We start from the raw sequence: 22,991 nt of genomic DNA, 5'->3' as shown, positions 1-22,991 counted from the left end.
ATGTGAACATCACGAAAATCTTAATTCATTAATTTTTTTTTACCCACTGAAGGTTCTCTTTGGTGTCACTGGAAAATCTTCCCTATCTTTTCCACTTGAACAAGATGCAGACCTGCCTTGTCTCTATTGGAGACAATTAGGCCGCATTTTCCCTCACAGATATGATAACAGATGGGCATTATATCTCCTTTAGGCAAGCCAAATATGGACATCAGTGTGGCATAGCTGGTCTGCAAACGGGACGAGAGGCAGAGGTGTCGCTGATGATAAAGGTCCACGCCAGAGGCTATATATGGACTAATCTCGAGACGGAACATTTCCAGGCTTGTCACTTTGGAATCATACTGGCACTTGCTTAAAACAGATATGGATTTTTTTGTCTACATTACATTACGTTACATTTCATACTAACTTAAAGTAACAAAATAAATAATATATAATTCTTATTTTGAGTTTTCAATTTTACTGGTAGACAGTTTAATCAAATACGGCTTTTTTGTGATGCCAATTTTTGCCCTTTTTTTTCTAAGACACCAAGTAGTTTAGATGGACAATTTTTGGTTTATAGGTTTGATCTATAAATGTCTGTGATGTGGAGTCTACCATGTCTACAATAACTATGACATTTCAGAATATATACGTGTATGTATAGAATACATTCTTATCAATATAACAACATATATAATATTATAGTACTATTATTATTATCATTTTTACTGTTGTTATTATTATTATTATTAAAACCTGATGTGCAGGGGCAAAAAAGGGTAGAAATAAAGTCAGTACCAATAAAACATTATTTTTGACAATTAAATCCCATGTTTAGATTTTTTTATGCATACATTACTGCTGTTACAAATTCAGAAATACAAAAGAACATGTCGTTATTTTTTCCTGTTGACCAAAAATTGCAAATGGGAGTCTCGGTCAAACTTGTTGGTTCATATGAGCATATCTTAAATCCTGTTGACTGGCATATAAAGACGGGAGCGCTCATTCGACATTGAAATTATCTTGAAAATTATTCAAGAGTTTTGCACTGATAGGAAATCTCGCACGATGCTTCAGCGAGAGGAGTTAAATGTTTTGAAGGTCGTAGTTTCTCTCATTGATCTTGCAATGTTTGTTAATTACATTGTCACTGATGTTGTGAGAGATAATTAAGCCACTATGTTTATATGCATAATTATGTGCACTGCACATCAGCCTTTGAACGACAGTGGAGAGGGAGAGAAAGAGAGAGAGAGAAAAAAATGTTTTAATTGTGAGCTGAGCAGAAACACAGAAGTATAGATGCCCTACTTACAATCAACAAAGAAGAACTCTGTCTGAAGGAAACCAAATGAAGTGTTGCAGTAATACTCTTAGACACATTGAGTTATATATAGTTATATTGACAGACAATAAGAACAAAAATGAACACCACAGAAGTGTTTTCCTTATAGCTATGTCTACCAAATTAGCATTTATCTTTAATTTAGTTTTCGACTCTGCAATGTTGGTTTTTACTGAGCATTCTTAAATGATAATCTGTGTTTTAATTAGGACTGTTAGTTTACATTTTTTTGGGAATCAATTATTCTAGTAATTATGCCATTATGCAATTAAATAATTGGCTAAAATGTGTTTTTTTTGCATTAAAATGTTTTAGTTATATTTTGACAGACCATAAGAACAAAAATGAACACCACAAAGCTTTTTCCTTTTACGTAGATATGTCTACCAAACTGGCATTTTATCTTTGGTTTAGCTTTTAACACTGCAATATTACATTTTACTGCACATTCTGAAATGAAAAATTGCCTTTTAATTAGGACTGTTGGTTTAAAACATTTTAGAATAAATTATTCTAGCAATTATGCCATTATGCAATTAAATAATCGGCTAAAATTTGTTTTTGCATTAAAGTGTTTTATAAAATAGTGGTTTCCTGTTAAAAATATTATTTCTGTTGTGTAGTGGTTAACAAAAACAGTGATACAACAATTAAGAAAACACATGAGCGAGATTGATGTACTCACCAACCTTTCACTTACTGGTTTGGTCGTGGAAATGTTTGAATAAAAGGTGATGTTTGAAAATGTCTGATTTTAATTAAACGCAAAAAGGGCGGCTGGCACAGTAGATCGCTGGTTAGCACGTCTACCTCATAATTTTGATGTATGGGGTTTGTATGGGGGAATTTGCATGTTCTCTGTGCCTGCGTGTTTTCCCTCTGAGTGCTTCAGTTTACTCCCACATTCCAAAAACATTTACTGATTACTATTAAACTTACTGTTTGTATATGAAAAAAGTTTGTTAAAGTAGTAGTTCCTATCCAAAAACATAACCATGGATCAGATCAATGACATCATTTCTCCTGTGTACCTTCTTTTCGAGTGATTTAAAGGGAGGGCCATGGATGCTATGTTTTGATGATTCACGATCCCTTGGTAGATAATAATGCTTGCAGAACATAGCGAAGCTGATGGTGCAGCAGTGGCTAACTTTAGTGAGCTTAGGACAATCAAAGACTCAATATGTAATCCTGAGTGTAATATGAAGGTTAGCCCGGCCCCGCCATGTGCTCTTGACCACGCACAGCTGCTACAACTGCCTGGTGTTGTAAGCCTACTCCATTTATGAAGTTCTTCATACAGTTTAGCACACACTGACAAGTTCCTATGTTCCCCCTCCAGCAGGCCAGTTGAATCCGTCTTTAGTATAATAATGTCATTGACTATTCATAATGCAACTCTAGAGTGTCACTCGCCAATGATGGGCACACTTAAGCTTGTGCGCATGTGGCAATCTCTCTCTCTGTTGCTCTCTCCCTCTCTCTCTCTCTCAGTCTCTCTCTCTCTCTCTCTTTTTCTCTTTCTCCCTTGCGGTCTTTCTCTCTCTCCCACACACGCAGGCACGCACACACACATGCAGTTTGAGCCTTTGCTCCTTAATACCACAAAGTGGAATGTGTAAAGTGAGGGTGCTGAGCCATGCGACTGGAGGATGCTCAGCCCATATGTACCTGGAGAGGAGAAGGGTGCTTGGCGGCTCGGGGCCTCGCTCGGCGGTATGTAGGCGTCAGGCTTGGAAGGCCTGTCGTCAGCATCTTTGTCGTCGTGTAAACTGCCATCGTGAGAGCCGAGCAAGGGCTCCGCCTCTTCGCCATTGTTGTCCTCTTCGTCGCTGCAGCCTTTGGGCTGGACCATGTAGACACCTACGGGTGGGGCGTCTTCATCGTCGCCGTCTTGGTGCTTGTGCTCCTTCTCGTCACCGCCCTCGGGCGCCGGTGGCTCGTCGCCGTACTCGCCATTGACCCACTTCTCGATGGCCTCGCGTCTCTTTTGGTCCTCCTCTAGGCTCTGACTCAAGCTCAGGCTCTCGCGAAAGTTGGTCTCATTGTCATCGTAGTGGGAACTGCCGCGCTCGCTGTTTTCAGCTACGCTCTGGTCTCCTTCGGCATTTTGTGAGCTACTGTCGCACACCACCTGGCGGCTCAGCTTGGCACAGATAGCATTGAGTTTTAGGCCACCTTTCCTTTTGGCGGCCATCTTGGGTTTTCCTGAGGTCGTTTCAGTGCATAAACTCCTTTCAGCTGAGGGTGGAGAAGGAAAAGAGAAAAGAGTCGATCAGAAGAGTGTCACAATTTGACGGGCAAACCTTGGGGTTCGTTGCAAACCTCACAGTCATAAACAACATTGAATTTCAAATATCACAATGGAAAAACAACGGACATTGAATGGTAACCGCTGCTATTAATAACCCCCAAAGCACTTAAAAAGAGCACGGGAGTGAGGACACAGAGATACTGTACATATCTTTCCAAGTGGCACCTCCACTGGCAGGTCAGGGTGGTGGAAAAAAACAAGGAGAAAAGAGCAGTGGCAGCTGAAACCACAGACAGATATGTATCACCCCCTCCCCACATCTCTTAACCCACTATGCTACTACAGTACAAGCGGGCAACATAATCCTTCACATGGTAGAGCTATAGACACACTGAAATGTTATCTTCACTCGCACCTCAAGAGGCTTTGGTCCGGTCTGAAAGAGGGGAGCAGGGCATAGCTTTAAAACACGTTGGAAGTGGAGTCAATCAAAGAAAGTTATTCTGACTTGGAAAAATCCTTCAAGCTCGTTGACATGGCCAAAATTAAAGTTCATTTTTATTTATTGTATCTTTCAACTAGAAATGACACAAATGTGTCAAAATAAAGTTAGAATTGGGCCAGCAATACTCGATTTAATTCTTGTGCAAATGTTTTTCCTTGCATTTAAATTTCTTCAATTCTTCTGGAGAAAGTCACTTTGACTCAGACAAAGGTATGAAGCATCGGGGCCTCAAATGTAATACATATGAACAAATACTTATGAGCACAAAGGATGATTAAAATGAAATTGCGTACCTACTTATAATTAAAAACATGAGCCTCGGACCTGACTGTGAGACTGATTTGATGTTTGATGTCTAAGGTGATGGTAGTGCGTCATGCAAAAAACATGCAGCAAGTTAGCACGTTTGACATGCGACATGGAGGTGCCGTACGGGCCGACTCCCCCTCGGACGGCCTCTCTGAACAATAGAGTGTGATAGAGTGCGCTTTGGGGCGGTAACGGGTGGCATTATTTCAACCCAAGTGGGTCTATCTTTATAACATGTCCTCTGATGAGGCAGGAACAGCTGCCTGTGGCATTCCACATCCCGAGCTGCCTTTTTAGGGCAGAAAGTGCACTCTGTTACCTTTCACTTTATTTCCAGAGCCACCAAAGTTCACCTTGCAACGGCATTTTGCAGACTCTGACTCAAGGCCAGATTTTTATCGCGGTTGTAAATAACGACGGAGCGACGTTCGTGATATTTTTAAAAGTTGTGATCTGTTTTTTTCATTTCACGTAAAGCTCCGGCAGCCGGCTGGAGCAGATATTTATTCTCGTTGTGTTGACTCTGCATCTCGCCTAACATAATATGCGTGCAATTTCACTGGAGAGGAATGCATGATATCATAGGTTGCAAAGTTCTATCTTTAAGACTCAATTGACTTTCTATAACAAGTGCAAGCCACTTCATTTTCCCTCGGCCATAAAACGCAACACAATCACGCGTGAGCCATTGCTGGCATTATGTAAATCACGCCGGCGCAACATAAAATCCTGTTTTCATTTTCTTTTGCAAAGAATCATTAGAGGATATACCATTGGAGGGAGTTTACAAATCACCCCGTCAGCGGACAATGCAAGCGGCGCTCGCCACACATGCTTTCTCAGTTACTGTATTTACATTGCACACTTCCTCAGTGAAACAATGACTCCGGGAATGATGTCGTTTCGAGAGCTGGGGGTGGGGGCAAGTAGCAACGGCACATTACACCAACAAATTAGTGTTAGACAATTGCAAGCAAGGCTGAAAGGGTAACCTTTTAGAGGACAGCAATTTTTTTGGGGAAAAGGGAGGGGGCATAGGGCGGGGGGTGCTCGAGAAACAAAATCAGCTGGAAAAACTATTAGGAAGTGGAAGACATAAATTTCCAACTTTTTTACAAGTACACTCCAAGGAAGATTGAGGTCATTTGGGTGTTGCAGTGGAGGTCTTTTTTTCTTTTTACCGTGTTCCGTATTTCATGCTTTAACTACCTATTCCTTTGCATTGCCATCTCTGGATCCTCATAGAAAATGACCCCTGCACAGTTGTTTCTCGCCGTGAGAGACTATTTATGTAAGATTCTCTTTTAACAACAAAGAACGTGAGCAGAACTTACTTAAAAGCCTCCTAGGAGGACGGCGTTAAGGTTGGATGGTTTATAGAAGCTGTCTTCACCATTATTTATGCTGAGGTTTCTGTCCGCAGCGCCTTTTTTTTTTCTTTGCCCTTTGCTTACATTACAGATTGCTATGGTAACACTAAAGCTGTTTACCTCAAGTCGTTTGTGTGCATGATAGCGTACAATGATATCAAATCTAAGGGGACCTACATGAAAGAACAACTTTTCCCTCTGGGAGAGACTCCTCCACCTCTCGGCGAGTCCGCTAAGCGTTCTGCCTTATTAACGAATATCAGGAAGAAAAACAAGGCTGTCGTGCGGATTGGACCGATTTACACTTTGTTTTATACCCTTGTGTGCTAATTGTCAATGAGCTGACAGCTCAGTCAGGATTGTGAGTTGAAAAAAAGAGGGGGTTTGAAGTCAAACATAACATCTGAACCTAATTTCTCCTACTGCTTATGTTAGGTGACACTATTTTTGCTGGAAACAGTGCAGAGCAAAGAACAAGCACCATTTCATGTCTGTATAAGGCCAAAAACCGAAGAAAATGATGGGAAATAATTCAGATTCCTTGAAATGGGCTTGGTTCCGATTCAAGTTGAATCAGAAAGTTCTTTTTGGGGCCCTGCTTCTTTTCAGAGCCGCTTGACACTCTTTGGAGCTGACAGACGACTCCCCAAAGGTTTTATTTTTTAATCTTTTTTTTTTTTGTAGGCGCTCTGTTTGTGTGCCAGAATGATATCACACCCAATCAAGTGGCGTTTCAAATCCTAATAACGCTGTTGGAAGTGCATTATCTGTGTGAACGCAAACAGACTGTAATCAAGGCGGCTTTCGAGTAAAGCGTGCGGGAATTTTCATGATGGCTGTGACGAGCGGGGGTCACGGCTTTACCTCCGTCTGGCTTTACATTCGGGTCCAATTCTTTTCCACTGATAGTATAATGGTGAAAAATATATTCAAAGAAATTAAAGGACAACACACAGAATGTGTCACAGCTACTAAGTTGGCTTTCTCCGTCCATTTTGCCAGTACTTTATGCCTTATATTGTAAATAATTACATGTAGATTTTCTTGTGCGGTGCCGCTATAAAAACCAATGTGCGGACCATAAATCTATAGTATAGTTTGTTTGTGGAGCTGATGAGTTTTATAGTCCGAATAAGAGTGGTAGATGTTGATCTAGACCCACTTTAGTGTCATGAGCACACTAAATGCATTTGGCCCATAAAAACTATTTAAATGTATTTGTTGAAGATTCCTGCTGAGTTCCAATATGAATGATGCAGAGGCAAATAAGTAAGCAATATCTGGACTTAATTAATACAAACAGGGTCTGTGAGATGGAGATTATTTTACATGATGCAACTGAGATTTGCTTTATCTTATAACTTTATGAACCCTTGGTGGATGAATCAATCAGTGTGTACCTCCTTGAACCTTGGCTGTGTCTTTGAGATATGTGTGTGTGTGTTATCCAAATTGCAGCGCCCATCACAGGCAGAGTATTTAAAATAGTTCTCCTGCGCAAGGAAGTCAAGCGGAAAGCCACTGGGGGACGTGCGCCACAGTGCCTGAACCCCAGCATCTGGCCCCTTTTCTCATTTTTATTACACAAGAATAACAATAAGCAAGGTCGTCAACCCCTGTGTGAGATTTTGCTACACTTTTCTAAGAGTCTGTGAAGCTGATGCCGAGAAATTTCCATTTTTCCGCATCCATATTTAATTGAGTTTTGTCCCAGTGGTGCGGAAATGATTTGTTTTTTGCTCTCTGTTCACTTGACTCCTCTTCGGAGTCGCTAACCCTGATTAAGACGTTCCCGTTAATTTCCCAGCGCACACCTTTTTTTTTGTGCATTAATGGTTCTGATCGTCTAATTAAAACTTCTCAGCTCGGCTGCTGATCACCGCTCGTTGTGCCTCTGACCTGAAGTTTTAATTGCCGCATCAGAAGCGCTAATAATTTTGAGGTTCTGATGATTAAAAACAATGCCATTGCCAACTAGATGATAGATGAAGATTTGGGGGTGGGCACATCACGGGGAAAGTTTATGTGAAGTGGGGATTGGGAGAAGAGGCTGTAAAGAAGGGTGTGTACTTCCAGGCGGATTACAACTGGAGGTAGAAGGGCTGGCAGAGCATATTGAGCCGTGCCAGCCCACCTGAGCCTCAGCGTCTTCCTGAAGGAACCGCTTTAGTTGGTGCTGGGACATCGCTCCCCAACTCGAATGTAAATCTGCTCATTTTGGCGCTCCCTGGTTGACGGGATGTTTCTGTTTCCTTTTATGAAAGAAGATAATAGCAGAGTAGACACATTGATCACAAATATGACTGAACAGAAAGAGTCAGAAGAACAGAAGAGGTGGGAATCTGCACGCGGCTGTGGAAAACTTCCATCACTATCAATTTGTAACAATTTGTTCCCTTTCAGCTTTTTTTTTTTTTTAACTTCTGGATATCAGATGGATTTTTGAGGTTCCACTGCATGCGTGCGGGTGTGCAGCGACACATACATGGGTCAGAAAATCTTCTTGGCACACCCCTCCCCTCACACAAATCTATTTTATTATTAATCAGGTGCTCGCACATCTGCCTGCTTATTTTTCTTTTTTTGTTCTATGAGCTATTAAGAAAGCACTTACTGCTTTCAATCCAGAATTTGACCTTGTTTTCTATGTGCCATCTTTCCAAAAGGGCTACCCTTGAATGGCCCATTTGGACGCTTTCATATTGGCACCGTCTATGAGCTATTATCACACACGAGCCTTCGAGCTAAACGGCATGCTCCCGTCACGTCGCCACAAAACACAAACACAACGTTACGAAGCAAAAGCGGATTGACAAAAAAAACAATTGAAGTTCAAAAACAATTGAAGTGCAGGGGGAAGAGGAAAAGATGGTGAACTTGAGGACAAATACGCCTTGGGGCTTGATCGCAAACAGTGTAATTATGGTCTTTTCCAGAGCAGAGGACAAGCAGCCGAAAGTGGTTTGAGGGCAACGAAAGGATCTGACATGAGTGACAAGACCCATTGTGGCAGCCACGCACCAAAAAAAACCAAAAATTAATTTTATTCAGTTTGCTGCTTTGAGTAATTCACAGGGCACATGGCTAACTTGTTAATATTGTACGTCAAATCTGGACTCGCAGCTGGAAGCGCGGGATGACTTGGCTTTTGGTGTTTCAATTTCACGAGTCCAGCTTTTAAATAAATACACAATTGGCACACACGATTCAGAAGCTTTTGCTGAGAATAGCAAGGGTAATTTATTCTTGCAGCTTTGTTTTGGGCCTCAGCTTCCACGTTCACTTTCAAGACGTTCGCAGGGGTGCAATTCGATAAACCGAGCGCCGCGGTAAATGAGCAGACAACTCGTGTGTGTGTGTGTGTGTGTGTGTGTGTGTGAGTGTGAGTATATTTGTCCCGCGGCTGCAGCGTGTGGCGCGGTGGCAAGGCATCGTGGGTAGTACAGTGGAGAAGGGGGCTCAGCGGTGCACCTCTCAAGGGTCCTTCAGCTAATATCTGTACAGATTAACTGCTTCACTTGTAGTTTGGTCACGGGGATCTCGCTTTGTCTTTGTGGCTTGTTGAGAATGAGAAGATGCCTGTTTGTTTGTGTGCGTGTGTGTGTGTGTGTGAGTGAGTTCAGAATTGTTACACACTTTTTGTTTGTATGCAAAAGACAATTACCCGCTGGTCAAAGAGGTCAGGTGCCCTAGACTGACGTGTCACTGCACGTCGTAATCTTTTGGGGTCATATTTAATTCAGCACAATCCGGAGATACACTGCTGAGTAAGTCAAACTACACACAAACACACACACACACACACACAGACACACAGTGTCAATCCTTCAGGGTAAACTCAGCACATGCCGCTCCATTAGTTATCAATTAAGTCTTGAAATCTCCACCTGGCATCACGCTCACAACAATGGATAACAGACACACACAACACATACACACACCATCACCACAGCTCTCAACAGGAGGTTGAGGATCTTTTTTTGTCTTTTCTTTTTTTGTGTGTGACGGCATGTTAGCGAGCAAATGAGCATAGCGCATCGGTGTGTGTCGATGTGTGTTGGTGCGGGCAGCACTTTTGTCCATGAGGTTAACCTTAATGTGAGGCCCTGTCAGGCCAAATAATGTCAATCAATGACACACAAGCCCTAATGTGGGGCCTAAAAAGCCGGCTGTTTAGATCTTTAGACATGCCCTCTTTCACCAGCATATGAATGGCATTACAAGGAAATGAGCTGTGGCATTCCTCTAATAAGAAACTGAAGACATTTTGACAGCATATAAGGCACTCCGGCATAAAATAAATAAATAAATAAATAAAATCCCTGATGCCGAGCTCTAAAAAGAGAGGAGAGGGTTTCATAGCTACTGTAACTTTTCTTTATACCCTCACATGTGCCTGAGGACTGACTTTATTGATGTCCAAGGTTACCTTTCAATTTTGTTTTTCTACACACTTTGATGCTTTGGCATCACATCTTGTTGACCTCCATCATCATCACCCTGATACAGCAGACTTTTCTTTCTCAGTAGACAAAAGGAAAATGTTTTTCCAGATATTTATCATTACTTGCCTTTAAAATTCTAGCTCTTTTCTTCTGAACTTCAGATTTAACAGTTGTCTGTTAACATGTACATAACACAATCTCGCTTCTCTATCTCATATCCATAAAATGATACAGCACAAACTATGCCGATCCATGATTAAAATTTGATGAAACTCGTTTCTTTGTAGGACTGCAGGAGGAAGTGAAGAGAAAGAGTCTTCCTGCTTGTGGGATTTCATAGACCTCCTCATTGATACTTCATTTGTTTTCTTACAAGCAGGATGGAAGCGACAGTAGTAAGTCTGAGATGTCAGTAGGATATGACTGTTGCGCACGCATACGTACGTGGCTGGGGACGGGTGTGTGATGTGCTGCTGCCGTGCATACTCACCGGCCACAGTATTTACATACATGTGACAAATATTTGTCTTTTACAAATAGAATAGTGTCAGAGAGTTACTATTGTGGGTTCAGTTTGCAATGGTTTAAAGCTACAGGTCATATTTTGCACACTCTAAAACAAACCGCATCATCGTTTGGGTGGAAAAAAAAAAAAGGAAACTTTTTGCAAGACCTTTAGTAGGAAGTGGAATCAAACATGGCAGTTTTCACCTGAAACAGGAACAATGTTGTTTCTGGGAGTTCAATCGAATGAGGAATGCGCAGTGAGTGTGTTTGAAGGTGAGATAAAACAATCCTTTCAAAAGGGGTTTGGGAAAAAAATAAAAATAAAAAATGAAACAGAGCTGTATGACGGTTACCTATTTTGGTAAACTGAACGAAGTGCTGTTAAGTTGACTCAAACAAATAAATTAGCTTTTTATAAAAACCACTGAAACTACTTTAGCATTCTACACCAAACCAACTTTGTTTCCTGCATCTTCATGACACTTGAGAGAAGCCGCTCACTAAGCTGTCACGCACGACAACAACTGACGCTTTTCAGACCGCGCAATACTGAAGGCTTAAAATATAGTTTGACTTGAACTCACAACGGCAAAAGCTGTAGCGACGAACGCTGGCTTGCAGCATCTAGCTGCCCGTTTTACATTTCTGCAACATTCATATTCCTCTTATTATTATTTTAAAGTGAAAACGGATACTCCGTTGAAGTGCAAATCTGATGAATTACAGGAGCAGATTGCTGCTATTAATTATTAAAAGGTATTGTATAAATATTCAGGTCTGTCATGCATCTAATAATGAACGCTTTAGAGGAGGTTACTTCCCGTGTGCATCCTAATGTGTCAGAAAGATCACTTTTAATCACATTTGTGTCAGCGAGCGCCGGGTTGGGTGAAAAAAAAAATTAAATCAAGGAAACTTAACTGCTTTCTGTACTGATGACAGCCTCTCGCTGTTTGCTCATTTCACACGGTGCCTCTTTGTAATTCTTCTGCGACTGGCCCATCTGAGAAGGTGCTCAACACCTTTCAGCTCCTCTTCTCTGATTTGAATGGAGAATAATGCATTGGCAGCACTCTACCTTCTGGACACACCTAGTCCCACTGCTACTGCTGCCATATGCTGTCTTGATACATATTCATTACACTTTCTCCTGTGTTCCTGTGCGATGAGGCTTAAATGAGGAGAGCCTCAGAACTTCAAATGGAAAGAGGAGGTGAAAAAAAAAGAGGAAAAGGTGCAGCACGTCGAAGGTTTCACTTGTTCCATCCCTGAACGCTTTGCTCCATTCTTTGCTCCTCTCTTCTGCAAAGAGCGCACACACACTCAAGTCAAGAAGGAGCCTAGTCGGTTGCGTGCTTTTTTCTGCTTACATTATTAACACGTTGCTCAAGTATAGCCAGGCTAAAAAATGAAAAGCAACTTATATATGTTGTCATCAAGAAACGTCCTCAGGTGGAAAATATGTTTGACATTATAGGTTTAAACAGGTTGATGGCCAATCACAGCATTTAAGTATTTATCAAGTTTAATTTCTTAAATGCAATTGCACACCAATGGCAATAGACTGCTTTTAAACCACAGGCATACTTTAGTTGGACGTTACACTATTGAATGTTACAGATTAAAAGACACTGTGCAATGCACCTAAGCACTGGATCGGAAGGCACACCAACACGCGCACGCATGCATACATGTAGCGCTCCAAGATTAACAGTCAGAGCTGCAGTGATACCCCATCATTATGTGCACACGGGGCCCTCCTTCGTAGCGTGCCTGACTCGCTGTCCTCTCCACTGCTTCTCCATGGAGGTAGTAATTACTAAAGTTAACATTTCTCGTTTCGCCGGTCCTCCGACAAAGACTCACTTCCACCATTATTTCTTCATTTTTTTTGACACAGCTAAAGTGTTTGATGTCAGCACCTGTTAGCGCAAACGAGTGTGCGTGTGTGTGCGCAATGTCATTGTATCATTATGAGATTACTTGGTGGCCAGCTGGTGTGCAATAAAATACACCGCGTGCTATCCCTGATCCAGATCAGTCCTCTGGGTGGACAAGAGCAGAGTGAGCCATGATGCGTCACCGCACAATTTGCTCTACTGTACAATGTTGGTTTACCAGGCTGGGATCACAGCGAGGCTCCCTCCTGCAAGTCCTTTTTTTCATTTCCAACAATTCTTCAACTCGTTGCCTTTCTTCTCCTCTCCCGGCGGAACTTTGGCGTTATCAAAGGTGATCGCTTGCTAAGACGCATTTTCTCAAACGTCTTCTTACGCCAGCCATTTCCCTTGCCGCTCTGGGGTAAACGTCACTCATAAAACAAAAGGGAAGATTTGATAGCGAGATCAAAAAGGGAGGAAGGACAGCAAAGAGAGTAGGGAGATGGGGGGGAGAAAGAGACAAACGCGAGCCTCCTCCCCCATCCACCAACAAGTGCTGAGGGTAATATCTCCAAGCAAGGACCGTGTTTTCAAACGCAAATACAACAAACTGCCACGAGACATCAAAATGGGCGATTTTGACTTCAGAGGGTCTTTAGATGCTTCAGGAGATGTCAGAGTCGGGGGCCTTTGGGACAGAACAGTGAGAACAGAAGGTGCCAGGAGGCACTTAACCAATACAGGAACCCTACCAGAAGGAAAGAAAGTCTCCTCCCAACCTGCCAACTGCTACCAGCCCAGTTTGCGCTACTGTTTGGTACAGTATTGTTTTCTCTTGTCAAAAGTTCTTAAGGGTCTTGACATAACAAATGCCACCACATTTTTTCTGCCAGCACGGAAAGGACCTCAACGGACTGCAAAAGTTGTTTATGTTCCTAATTTGCAAACAGCCCAAAAACATTGGACTGGATGTCAATGACTTTATGTAAATGACGCCACTATCATCATATGGACTACGCACCCCTCAGTGGAAACACAAGTCAGATCAGGATTCAGCGTTGAATACCATACAGCGGAAAACTGAACTTATCTCTGTCTCTGTTGAACTGTGACTTCAGATGCACAGTAAATAACCCACCTGAGCGCTCTTGTCAGCTGAAAACAGATAATCAACAAATCCTATCTGCTGCTGGGTACCTATTATTTATCAACCTGCAGGAATAGTGACATTTTATTTCTTCTAACAGGTACCGGGACGCTGCAGGACACTGCGGGACATTCATTCTCCGTGCGTACGACGAACTTTGAAGGAGATTAGGCTGCCTCATACTCAAATGGCCATTTCTTGTAAAACGCACCACACGAGTGGGCCGAGGAGATGATCAGAGGCGCCCGGTGAAGCAGCAGTCGGATATCGCGACTCGTGTAAATCAGCTTAAGGGAAGAAAAAGAGAGGGAGAGTGAGGTAAAAGGACAAGCAAGCATTGGCTCTGCTATATGAGTTTAGTTAGCTGGAGAGTTAGCGCGTGAGTTATGACGAGCAAACGGCTGAGGGACGCTGTATTTATGTGGGGACTGAGTGAGTGTTAAATCCCCAGTAAGAAATAAAGTTGTCCCTGAGCAAAAAGGGGAAACATTTCACTCAGTCACTCAGTGGAGGCTAGAAAAAAAAAAAGTGTACTATACTTCTTTCTAGAGGAAGCCTTATTTCCCAAATTTGTTTTTTGCTTAAAACTGCCATAGATCACATCCAAGTGAATTGAATTCCAAAATTTGAATAGAGAGGTAATGTCCCCCTTGTGAATAATATTTCGGGAAGTTGTGAGCCAAGAAAAAGATAATGAATTAAAAACTGCATCTCGAGGCTGACTGAGAAATTGGGCTAAGTGGGGCAGCCAAAGCACACAGTGCACTTGTTGCAGTGCAAAAGGTCGTCCAAGAAAGGTTTTCCACTGTGGTTTCAAGAGGAAGCGTCTTTTTTTTTTCTTTCTTTTTTTTTACCTCTTATTATTTGAGGTTACCCTGTACATCATATAATATATGTGACACCAATGTAGCAGTGTTTTTTTCCTAAATTGTATTTCCACATAGTAAAGTTGCTTTTGAAGTTGAGTTCAAAAGCCAGACAAGGCACGTGGCCAACGGAAAAGAAAGAGCTTTGTGCACATCTCAAATCCAAGTCACCCCTTCTGCGCAGCCCCGGCAGCAGTAATAACAATTATGACTAAAAAAGGCTATATTTTTACATTAACTTAAAAGGCTATATCTGTTTTTCCCTTTTTTTCTTCCCCTCCAGCCTGTGCGGCCTCACTTACCCTAAGTATCTTCATAAATCACCGGTTACTGTTAACATGTACTCCACAATTCAGTCATCAATCTCCTACCAGGTCAGAGTGAAAACAGAGGGGGAAATGTCTGCTTAGTACAATGTCTCTCTGGTGAATGCAGCTACCACCACCCACTGCTCAAACACACACACACATAAAGTTAAATAACAAACACGCGCCGGCGCACGGCAACCAGAGCGGCCCTGTGGGACACGGGAGGGGTTTCAAGATCGTCATGGTAACACAATCCAAATTCAATTCTGACTTCACCTCTCACTCAGGAAGCTGCTGCCTTATCCATCTATCTATTTATTTATCCACTTATTTACTTAACAAGACAAATAAACGCGATCCTAAAAGTTCACCGACTTGTGCCTGCTCCTCATCTTGACTTATGAGGACCACAGTGTGGCGGCATGCCAAGGTGGACGCCCAAGGGGCCGCATGTAAATCTGTGTTTGCGCTCAAAGATGCCGTGTTTATTTAAGCAAAAGAAAATAGAATTGTCCGCGAGGAGGATTCGCTCCCCTTCACGACGGCGCGGACAGTACTCTTGAGCCTCAGACAGTGTTTACATGTGCAGAGTGGAAAATCCCTCAGATGACAAACCTCTCCATCACATCTGCGTCTCAACCGCCAAATCAATCTCCACACTGCAAATTATTTCAATGTCGTGTCTGAAAAAAAAACAACAACCACATCTGCACTTGACATTAGAGCAATGGGGATATAAGGTGCTTTTGAATCATTTCCCTTTTTAGCCTGTGCAACGGTGTACTTAGGCCATGTATTGATGTAGCCTTTAATCATTGCCACTGCTTGAATAGGGGCTTCATAAAATATCAAATGCATTTGCAATAAAGTGAAATAATATGTCATTAGTGGTGGGCAGAGTAGTAATCCTTTTTACTTGAGCAGAAATCCAGCACATTAAAATATTTTATTTGAGGTCAAACTCCTAAAAAGGCAAAATAAATGTAAAGTGCTGTGTATTCAAAATGACATTTAACTGGCTGCTTGAATTTACAATTTATTTTACCGGTTCCTTATTAATTTGTAACACTTAAAAGTTTTGTTGTCCCCTCTCTGGTATCTGTGCTGCTCTATTGACCAGGTCAGTGTCTTGGACACTCAATTTCTATATATATATATATATAGAGAGAGGATATATTTATATCCTCCTATATAAAAAAACTCAATTATAAATGAAAACATAAATCAGAGTGATTAAAGTTTTTTTTTTTTTAACATAACACTGCAAAAAAAGTTTGCCCGTTGTAAAATGTTTCATCTACGGAGAGTTTGCACAAGTTATTTAACATGTGACTTCTGAAGAAACCAGAAAACCTACTTTTGAACAGTAATGAAAGTTTGTTCCTTTGCAGAAGGGGAGAACTTTTGAACAAAGTTTCATGTCTGTCACTATAAATCATGCTATAAAAGCAAAAATGCATCATCATTATGAAGAGAGCGATTCCAAACTAACATTGACACCTGTCCTCTACACACTTCCACGGCATCATCGACAGCTGCAAGTAGTAGCCCGACGGTTCACTTCGAGGTAGCCTTGTGTGTGTGTGTGTTTTGCCTGTGAGGGGTTGGGAGGGTGGGAGGCTGAAGTTTGGGTGGTGGGTGGGTGTGTGAGAGTCTTACCTGGCAGCAGACCGCCCTCCACGCTCTGCCTCACCTCTCCCTCCTGCCCTGGAAGGATTCTCTCCACAAAACAAGGCATTTTCTCCTCAACTGCTCAGCGCCGAGGCTCAGCTCTCTCTCTCTCTCTCTTTCCCTCTCTCCTTCACACTCTTCTCCTCTTTCCTACTCTGTACTCCTCATCCTCCTCCTACTCCTCCTCTCTCACTGTCTGTCTCCACTCCCCCCCCCCTCCTCTGAGCACAGATGTCGAAGCTGTGCAAGTTTACCCACTTTACCAGTAGGGGTCCTTCATAGAGATTCTCCAACCAACAGACATATGAGGAACCGTGCACACACATGCACACACTTACACACAAACTCCCCCCTCCACACAAAACACACACACACACAAACGCACGCACGCACGCACGCACGCACGCACGCACGCACACACACACACACACACACACACACACACACACACACACACAGGAAGAGAAAGCCACTTAACAGACACCCCCTGTCACTGCCACAAAGAACCCTGCGCTGAACAGCACGACCTGCGTTAGTGTGGCGGCTTGTGTGTGTGTGTGCGTGTGTGTGTGAGTGTGTATGTGTGTGAGTGAGTGAGTGAGTGAGTGAGTGAGTGAGTGAGTGAGTGAGTGAGTGAGTGAGTGAGTGAGTGAGTGAGTGAGTGAGTGAGAGAGAGAGAGAGAGAGAGAGAGAGAGAGAGAGAGAGAGAGAGAGAGAGAGAGAGAGAGAGAGAGAGAGAGAGAGAGAGAACTGTATCACACACTTGAGGGCCAAGAGCCAAGTCGGGACAGAACCAGAAACGGCTGAGGGCCAACGCGCTGTTCAAATCACCCACTTTGAGGGACAACTCGCTGTTCAAATCACCCACTTTACACTTTATACTTTAGGGGAGGGGGGGTTGTTGTGGGGGTTTCTGGACTCACAAATTTCCACTCAAACACAACACAGGCTATCAACTGTTTTGTGCTGCTGTTAACAGTGATAACACTTGCTTTGTGCTCTGTGTGTGCATATGTACGTGTGTGTGGTGGATGTGCGCACATGTGCATAAACACACAAACACACGCTGACTCTCATCTTTCAGTTTTAACAGGAGTTTATTATTATCATTATTTTAAAAAAAATAGAAAGCAGTGCTCATTGACACTGGCATGTTAGATTTGAAGGCTCTCAGCTAGTTTGCGGTGGGGAATTTCTAGTTTCTCTCCTACTTGAGGGTCACTTTTCACATTGTAATATCAATACTGGAGCATATGAGTGGTCCCGCTCAAGAGTGCTATTTCTTGTGTTTGTCTTAAAAAAAAACGGCACAATCCCCAGCGGATAAGAAGTTGGAATGTGACTGTCAAGATTTTAAACAAGGCCGTGTCGGTGCGCTGCATCTTGTTAACGGCAAATTTAACATGTTTGCTTTAAAAACATCATGCAGGGGAAGGAACAAAAAAACTCGACAAAGGAGTGTGATGTCTCATTAGCAGCAGAATGGCACAGTGCATTTGTCAGATATTTCTTTGGAGATAAGAAAGCACTGAGATGAACACATGCTGGAACTTTATCCTGCTCATATTCTCATATATTGATTTATTTTATCAAATATTGCTCAACTACTAAAGATGGTTTATAATGCAAAAAGTGCTGATCGCATCAAGTTGTCACACCATTAAAATATCAGAAGTGTTATTATCAGGTCAAAGTTTGTGTGAAGACTTGTTTTTTCATTTATTGCTGCCAAGAACAGGATAAGGTATCTGCAGTCGAGATGTGATATCCTGGACGTGCTCTCATTTGAACAAAGGGTGGATCAACTTTATTTGAATCAAACGAAGCCCTCTAATGACACAAAAATTGAGGCTCAACCCCTTGTGAAAACAGCAGGACGCGGATGTTTGAATTAAGTACGTACTTGCAAATCTTGTTTTGGAAGCAAGGCTGAAAAACAAACAGCTTTTTAGCCAAACGACAGAAAATAATTGCTTTTTATCTCCAAATACTGCACACCGGGGAAGTAGAAGGCAGAGGCAGTATTAGGTGATGGAGGAGCAGCACAAGAACAAGTAAAACATGCCTTAAATAGACTACAAATGAAGTCACTTAACACCCACATGCCTCCCTCGCCACTCTCTGCTCTGTGTCTTCAACAGAAAAAGTCTGTTTGACTACCTCGCACTCAGGTTCATGCTTGTCTTTTGCTCTTGCTTTTTTTTCATTCCTCTTCTAAACAGCCACCCTGCCTGTCACGGCGCAGGAACAGGCATATTCCCCTTAAATTGCTCCTTTTGACAAGTGATCTGTAAATAAAGCCGGATTTTCAACTTCCCGCCGTCTGTCACTGGCGCACTTTCTCCCCGCTCTGATCCTTGCCTCTTTCCAAAAAAACTCCACGCTGGAGACATGAAGGTCTCCCTGTGACCCATCCCCCTGTGCATGCACACACAAACAATCATAGGCGCACATTTAGCTCATACACCCCCCTTCGCCCCCAACTCCATTCCCCATGCCTCTATAAAAACACAAATATGCTATAACTCAGCCAGCGCTGCCACATAGCCTCCCCATCTTGCCCCACACCGAATGGAGGGTGTTGGAGGGGTGGGGGTGGTGGGGGCAGGCCTTTCGGGAAGGTCACCAACAAATGGTTTTCCGATTCACTGCCCCTGAAATAATTTTGTGTATTAAAACCTGAATCTGCACTTTCTGGCCTGAAAGCTTTTCTAATTATTGCAGTGTCCTTGGGACAGACACAGATCCTTCACACGCCGGGGGAAACAAGCTATAGAGCAAGCACTAGAGCCTCAAACACCCCCTCGGCCACCCTCCCTCCCTCTCTCTCCCTCCGTCTATCCCTCCATCTCCCCCACCTTCCTCTCCCCGCTTTACAGCCGACCCCCCCCTCCCCAATCTGTTTTCAAAGCGTGTCTGTCCTTTATTAAATTGTTTTCTTTTCCACATTATCAGTTGCCATGGAGACCCCATCTCTCGGATTATTTGAATTTCATTATATCTATTGATTTGGGAGCATTTCATCTTTTTTATTGTTTTTCTGTCAATTTTCGAAACGAATAACCATCTAATTTGCGTCAGCGCTGATTATGTTCGTCCCTCAATAGAGGTCGGCAGCTGCGCCAGGGAAACAAATCAATGGAAAAACATCATAAAACTCGAAAGTACAATCAACTGGGATATGGGTGACATTCCGTGGTTGCGGAAACGAAGTCATCAAAAAATATATACTTTTTTTTCTCTCCCAGCATCTCTGCATGTGCGTGCGGGGGTGTAGTGAAGAGGACACATATGTGCCGGGCCGGATATATTACGATATCACACTGTGGTAAATTTCCATACTGATAGCAGCCCCTCCCTGCCAGAGTAAAACGAAGAAAAAAAAAATGCTTACTGTATCTAAATAATTTATGCAATTTTAGCATTTATATATAAATTTTTTAATAAGCTGCTTGGAGCAAAGTGGCCATTAACAAAACACACAGCTGTCCAATGGGCTAAGCCCAGCAGATCAATTGCGCTTTTTATGACATGATAAAATGCTTTTAAAGCAATTTACGCAAATATGGAAAAAATGACTTCATGTGCTTCATTTATTCATAAGCACGAGGATTAGAAAGGAAAAGTAAAAGTCTTACAATGGCAAGACAGGAGTGATCGTCCTGGTCCTAACTGGAACGGACTTGCTGCCCTCTCCACAAGGACATAAAGTTTCATTACTGATGCACGCAGTCAAAGGCAATTTAGCAAACACAGTGTGCAAAACAAAACATCAGCATATTGCAAGTGTTCTTGTATTAAGCGGACCTTGCATGTTGTTTTCCAATTTTTATTCATTTTTGTGGGGCAGGGTGTCGGGTGATGGATTTTTTTCCCTCCCCCTGCCCGGTGTCACCCTGACCCAAATCAAGGGGGGGGCTGCCTTGGTGACAGCGATGTGCTCTTCCTGGCGAGGAAAGCGCACCCTGACCACACGCCAAACTTTGGGGCCTCGCAGCAGAACAAGAGCGTCCAGCGCAGAGAGACAACAGACCCGCGCTATATTTCACCTGATCCGATCATTTAGCGTTTCGGTGCAGGCGCGCGTGCATGTGCACGTGCATGTGCCCAAATGCACAGGAGGACTGATGGGGCAAAGTGAGGAGGGGGTTGGTTGGGTCAGGCGGGGCCATTTGGAGGCTAATCTTGTTTCAAAGCATCCTCTCTTCATGTGCCAACAATGTGCCGCAGCAGCCCCGGCAAACACTGCTGCTGAAGGCCCCATGTTTGCAACACATGTCAACATTTGACAAAGCATTACTCCACCACCCCCCCGACAATATTCTCCAGCGCAGGCCTTTGAAATGAATGCGCTAACAAATGAGCTTTTTATGTTTATTTGTGCGTGGGTGTGTCAGAGGGGAGCGAAAGGCATATCTTTTTTTATAAGGCAACGGTTCTCAACTGAACCCAACGAGCCCGGGACACAAAAAGAGGAAGAGAGAATGTTTTGGGAGCTGTGATTCGGCTGTCTGGGTCAAATAGGATAAACACCATTTTAATGCAGTAGCTAAGACCCGTCAGACAGTAATTACAGACTTGCCACAGCCGTGACAAAAGTCTTCAGACTGTGTTTGGCACTGCAGGTGTGCCAGCCACACTCTTGTTAGCGTATCAAATATACGTAGTGTATTAGACCTTAGTGACAAGAGCAGAAAAGAGCATTTCAACAAGCATGTGTTTAGAATTGACTAATTCTTAACAGTGTTGTGTCAACGTAGCAGGGGGCAGGCTTTGGGGTGAAAGTTTGGTTTGGGCGAGTCAGTTTTTTTTTTTTTCCCCTACCCTTTCCACTCCTCGACCTGCAAAGATAACACGCCTGTGTCCCAAACAAAACATTCCCACGCGGTTGTGGCTGCGTTTCCCTGACAACTCTGTCCTGGCACTGAATTTAAGAAAGCTGATGCGATGACAAGTTTGCTCAGCAAAGCGATTTATTCTTCCGTTTGGCGGGTGACGTGTTGTCATGTCATAAACGAGGCGGACCCCTTTTCTCCTCGCCCGCCCGGTCAGGCGCGGTAAAACATGTCCAAGCGTCTAAAAAGCACAATTACAGAGGACCTCGACTGAATAATTTAAAGAGTATAATTATTGACCTCTATGTGAATTTCTCTGAAAGCTACATTAAGATATAGAAAAGCACTGGAGGTGGAAGTGGAACTGAGGGGAAGTGTGTCTCCCCAGGCCTCCCTAATGCACTCTCCTGCTGTACTCCGACTTCCTGTGGACCCCTAATGTGCCCGCTGCTCGCTGGCCTGATGAAGACTGAAGTTAATGAGGCCCCTGTTTCTGAAATGAAGAATCACTAAAACCATCAACATGCATTACTATCAAGCTGCCATGCGTTTTGCATGTCCGCAAACATGAACGCACACACACAACGCCAACATGACTCTCTCTCATCAACACATGCGCAATACTACCCATTCTGTAAATGTAGTCGCTCTCTTCATTTTGGAACCACCTTGGATTTTGGTAGACTCTACTAGCCTGTAAGAGGAGGGGTTGCACCAGAGGGTGGGCTTTTTTTTTTTTTTTTTTGGTGGGGCTGTGCGAGGGTTAACTGTCCCTCAGGGGGCTATCAGTGAACTGGACAGCCGTCACTACTGGTGTCCCCGGTTCTTAATTGACAACCTGGCTCTGACAGATTAACAGCCAGTCAAGAGGAATCCGAGGTCCAGTCCACAATTAAAATAATCACTTTTCTCAAATTTGCCTGTATGTGTGTGTGGAGTGCAGATAAAGTACCAACCTTGTGAGCGTGTGTGTGTGTGTGTGTGTGTGTGTGTGTGTGTGTGTGTGTGTGTGTGTGTGTGTGTGTGTGTGTGTGTGTGTACTGGGGGGGTCGGTGAGAGCACCAGCAGACTTGGGGGAGGATATAGCGAGATGAGACCTTTTTAATTAAAAGAAAATATTTGTGTTTGCATACTATCGGGGTTGGATCCTGGGACAATTCTGAGAAAACTTGTCGTTGGTTTAATAGCTTGATTTGGACTATTTCACATCCTCGTTGCATATATGCATATTTTATATCTCAATTAAGGTGCAAGTTTTGGGAGCAAAGCTGTATAACTACAATGTACAGGAGGCTGGAAAAACCCCGATTTGTTTGCCCCGCATGCGCAATTTTCCTACTATGAACAATTTGAAGAGTTACTCAATCGGGGATTGCATCTGTCTATTGTGTTTCAGCATGGAGGGATTGAAGGCCCTGAAATAATTAGGGGACTTCTGTAACATCCTGAATGCCAAGGACAGGTGGATTAAAGTATTAAAACAATCGCATTTCGGTCTTGAAATAGTCCTGTGCACGACTCAGCAGCGTGTGCATCCGTTCAAGTTTAGCTGGCAGCT

General features: G+C 43.0%; 1 protein-coding gene across 7 annotated transcripts in view; it reads right to left on the bottom strand.

Moving 5' to 3' along the window:
• The window catches only part of casz1 (castor zinc finger 1), a 155,802-nt gene that overhangs the window by 30,406 nt on the left and 102,405 nt on the right, over positions 1-22,991 (bottom strand). For 4 of the 7 annotated variants that reach the window (XM_085917401.1, XM_085917393.1, XM_085917335.1 and 1 more), the window contains one exon: positions 3,008-3,577. In XM_085917401.1, the coding sequence (XP_085773527.1) occupies positions 3,008-3,533 (526 nt within the window). In that variant the 5' untranslated portion in view covers positions 3,534-3,577. Of the gene's footprint in view, positions 1-3,007; positions 3,578-11,647; positions 16,558-22,991 lie in introns of those variants that run through there. The other 3 variants (XM_085917175.1, XM_085917479.1, XM_085917560.1) reach the window with 1 other exon arrangement.

This window comes from Syngnathus leptorhynchus, chromosome 1, assembly GCF_054491065.1.
Source record: "Syngnathus leptorhynchus isolate UIUO chromosome 1, UIUO_Slep, whole genome shotgun sequence".
NCBI classification, from domain to species: Eukaryota; Metazoa; Chordata; class Actinopteri; order Syngnathiformes; family Syngnathidae; genus Syngnathus; species Syngnathus leptorhynchus.
Note: the sequence above shows the minus strand (reverse complement) of the source record. Positions and strands in the feature narration are given on the sequence as shown.